General features: G+C 56.7%; 1 protein-coding gene across 1 annotated transcript; it reads left to right on the top strand.

The window, feature by feature from the left end:
* Positions 1 to 1,647: 1,647 nt before the first annotated feature.
* LOC138439835 (olfactory receptor 10AC1-like) lies at positions 1,648 to 2,625 on the top strand. Its single transcript, XM_069588909.1, has one exon. The coding sequence runs from the start codon at positions 1,648 to 1,650 to the stop codon at positions 2,623 to 2,625; it is 978 nt and encodes a 325-aa protein (XP_069445010.1).
* Positions 2,626 to 3,300: the final 675 nt, after the last annotated feature.

Raw genomic sequence — 3,300 nt, 5'->3', positions numbered from 1 at the left:
TCTGCTGCACTCTGTAGTATAACAACAAATTCCACTTCCAACACCGATTAGAAACAGTGACTCAAGGGCACTGAGAGGAAATAATAGCTGAGCTTATAATTTAAATTAATTTAAAAAGAGATATCATTAATGACTATTGGAAAAATCAGATGTCCTCCTCTAGTTGGCACGGCTCTGGATTTCTTACCACTTGATGGTCCCTGACTCTGGAGGTTTATAACAATTGCAGCCAACATACACGCTATCAGTGCTCTCCACTGTTGCCTATAATGAGTCACCGGATAATACTCAGAGGCTCTGTTCTGACAGCAGATCTGGAATGTACTGCTACCTCCGAAGGGCAAGTTAGAACAGATGTACATGGCTTTTTGTCCTGCTGACGCAGTACTAATAAGACTGTTAGGATGTATTGTTCCAGATGGGCCCGGTCAGGGCTTTCCGCTAACCATCAGCTGCTGTCTGTGTCCACCTTAACGCCAGGCACAGACTCGGGTCTCTATTTAAAGCTGAATCAGTATGGATTGACTGACTAATGCCAGGGATGTTTCACATCCTCATATAGGGTCATGGGAAGTTCTGGATTCAATCTCAGGAATGCAGATTCTGATTCTAATTATCTGTCAACAGTTAAGCCCTTTATCCTGTCCCTCCCCAGATTTTTTTTTTCTCTTTAAAATTATGAGGATGAATGAGATGATGACTAAGGTCTTCATCTGCATTAAAGTGAAGTCGCTCCGTCGTGTCCAACTCTGTGACCCCACGGACTGCAGCCCGCCAGGCTCCTCTCTCCATGGAATTTTCCAGGCAAGAATACTGGAGTGGGTTGCCATTCCCCTCTCCAGGGCATCGTCCTGACCCAAGGATCAAACCCAGGGCTCCTGCATTGCAGGCAGATTCTTTACCTTCTGAGCCACTAGGGAAGCTCTGTTTTTGTAATTCTGCGGTACAAGGAAAGCAACTCAGAAATAGCAGCACAGGGCAGGAAGGAGGAAATAGAAGCAGAACCTATAGAACTCTTTCCCACAGTGCCTGCCTCTGGGCAGCCAGCTGAGGCTGAGGTCGACTAATACTGGTGGCTATACAAGACCCACAAAGCAAGTGGAGTCTGAAGAAAGGGTGTTCTTCCTAGGCGGAGGTCAAGAGGGATGAAAGGGTCTCAAATCAAGGTTTCTTTACAAACAGCATGTTGAGAAAGGAATTTTAAGAATTCTAGTCCAGAAGGCAGGAAAAACTGGACCAATTTTCAGAACAAGACAATAAGATGTTCTCGGTGGCTCAGAGGGTAAAGAATCCACCTGCAACGCAGGTGACCTGGGTTCAATCCCTGGGTTGGAATGATCCCCTGGAGGAGGGCATGGCAACCCACTCCTGTATTCTTGCCTGGAGAACCCCCAAAGACAGAGAAGCCTGGGGGGCTACAAGCCCATGGAGTCACAAAATGTCCAGCAGGACTGCGCCAATAACCCCACGGGGAGGGAGTTGGAAATAAACACACAAACCCGCCCGCCTCTCCGCACCTCTACTGGCTCCTACCCTCTTAATTCCATCCAGCCCTTTCTTCACCAGCAGGGCCAGAGGAGCGGAGCCCACAAACTCCCCCTTCTCCTGCTTTCCCGCAGGTGCCTCTGGACCTGGACAGGTGGGTGCATGGCCAGCCCCAGCAATGCCACCCTGCCCCGGGGCTTTCTCCTGCAGGGCTTCTCTGAGTTCCCGCACCTGAGGCCGGCGCTCTTCCTGCTGTTGCTGGCCCTGCACCTGGCCACCCTGAGCGGGAACCTGCTCATCTTGCTGGCGGTGGCCTCCGCGACCAGCCGGCCGCCCATGCACCTCTTCCTGTGCCAGCTGTCAGCCATCGAGCTCGGTTACACGCTGGTGGTGGTGCCCCGCACTCTGGCCGACCTGGCCTCACCGAGCCTGGGCCGAGGCAGCCCCATCTCCTTCCTGGGCTGCGCCGTGCAGATGCAGATGTTCGTGGCCCTGGGCGGGGCCGAGTGCTTCCTGCTGGCCACTATGGCTTATGACCGCTATGTGGCCATCTGCCACCCGCTCCGCTACGCGGCGGTGGTGACCCCCGGGCTGTGCGCGCGGCTGGCCCTGGCCTGCTGCCTCGGGGGCCTGGCGGTGTCCGTGGGGCTCACGGTGGCCGTCTTCCACCTGCCCTTCTGCGGCTCCCGCCTGCTGGTGCACTTCTTCTGCGACATCACCGCACTGCTGCACCTGGCCTGCACGCGGAGCTACGCCGAGGAGCTGCCTCTGCTGGGCGCCTGCCTGCTGCTGCTGCTGCTGCCCTCGCTGCTCATCCTGGCCTCCTACGGCGCCATCGCCGGCGCCCTGCGCCGCCTGCGCTCCTCGCCGGGCCGCTTCAAGGCCGTCTCCACCTGCGCCTCGCACCTGACCGTCACTTTCCTGCACTACGGCTGCGCCACCTTCATGTACGCGCGGCCCAAGGCCAGCTACTCCCCGCAGCGGGACCGCGTACTGGCGCTGGTCTACACCCACGTGACGCCGCTGCTCTACCCGCTCATCTACAGCCTGCGCAACCACGAGATCGCAGCGGCCATCCGCCAGGTGCTGGGGCGCTGGCGACCCCGCCAGGCCCCGGGTCAGGAGGGTCTGTCTGTGTGAGCCCTGATCGCAGGCAGGGGCCAGGCCAGAGTGGGCAGCTCTGCTCGCTCAAGTTTCCTCCATCAGCACGTGTCTGCGTTGTGGAGTGCCCGCAGGGAACTCAAGAACCGGATTCAAGAAGAGAGAATCTGGAAGCGTGTCCGCCTAAGAAGACCCTCCCAGCAGTGGCTCCATCCTACCCCGCTTCCATGTAGAAGAGAACCCTAGACCCCCACTTAGCGGCTCCAGGAGTATACCTGTCGAGTTCTTCCCACGTGCTGGGCCGGGGCAAGACCGTGGGCTTGGGGTGACAAAGAAGCCACCACACATGCCCCAGAGAGCTCACAGGGAGAGCAGAGGACGTGAGGAGTAAACAGGAGATGGGTGGAGTGGGCTCAGGCCAGACCTTTCCTGGGGAGAGCAGAGTCAGGCGAAGATTCCTGGGGGACAAAGATGGCTCGGTGGAGAACTGGACAATGGGAAGAGGTCGGCCGGATGAAGAGGAGAGTGAAGACTGCTCCAGATAGAAACGGTTCAACAGGGGTGGGGGCATTTGGGGGAAGGACCTTGCAAAAAGCTGAAGGGTTTGAGTTCATGGAAAAATGTAGTAGTTTGCCCCTCCTTGTGTGGCCACTCTGGCGGCAGCGTGGAGACTGGATTGGAGACATGGAGACCCGTGGAAGGGCTACCATATTC

This window comes from Ovis canadensis, chromosome 4 (assembly GCF_042477335.2).
Source record: "Ovis canadensis isolate MfBH-ARS-UI-01 breed Bighorn chromosome 4, ARS-UI_OviCan_v2, whole genome shotgun sequence".
NCBI classification, from domain to species: domain Eukaryota; kingdom Metazoa; phylum Chordata; class Mammalia; order Artiodactyla; family Bovidae; genus Ovis; species Ovis canadensis.
Note: the sequence above shows the minus strand (reverse complement) of the source record. Positions and strands in the feature narration are given on the sequence as shown.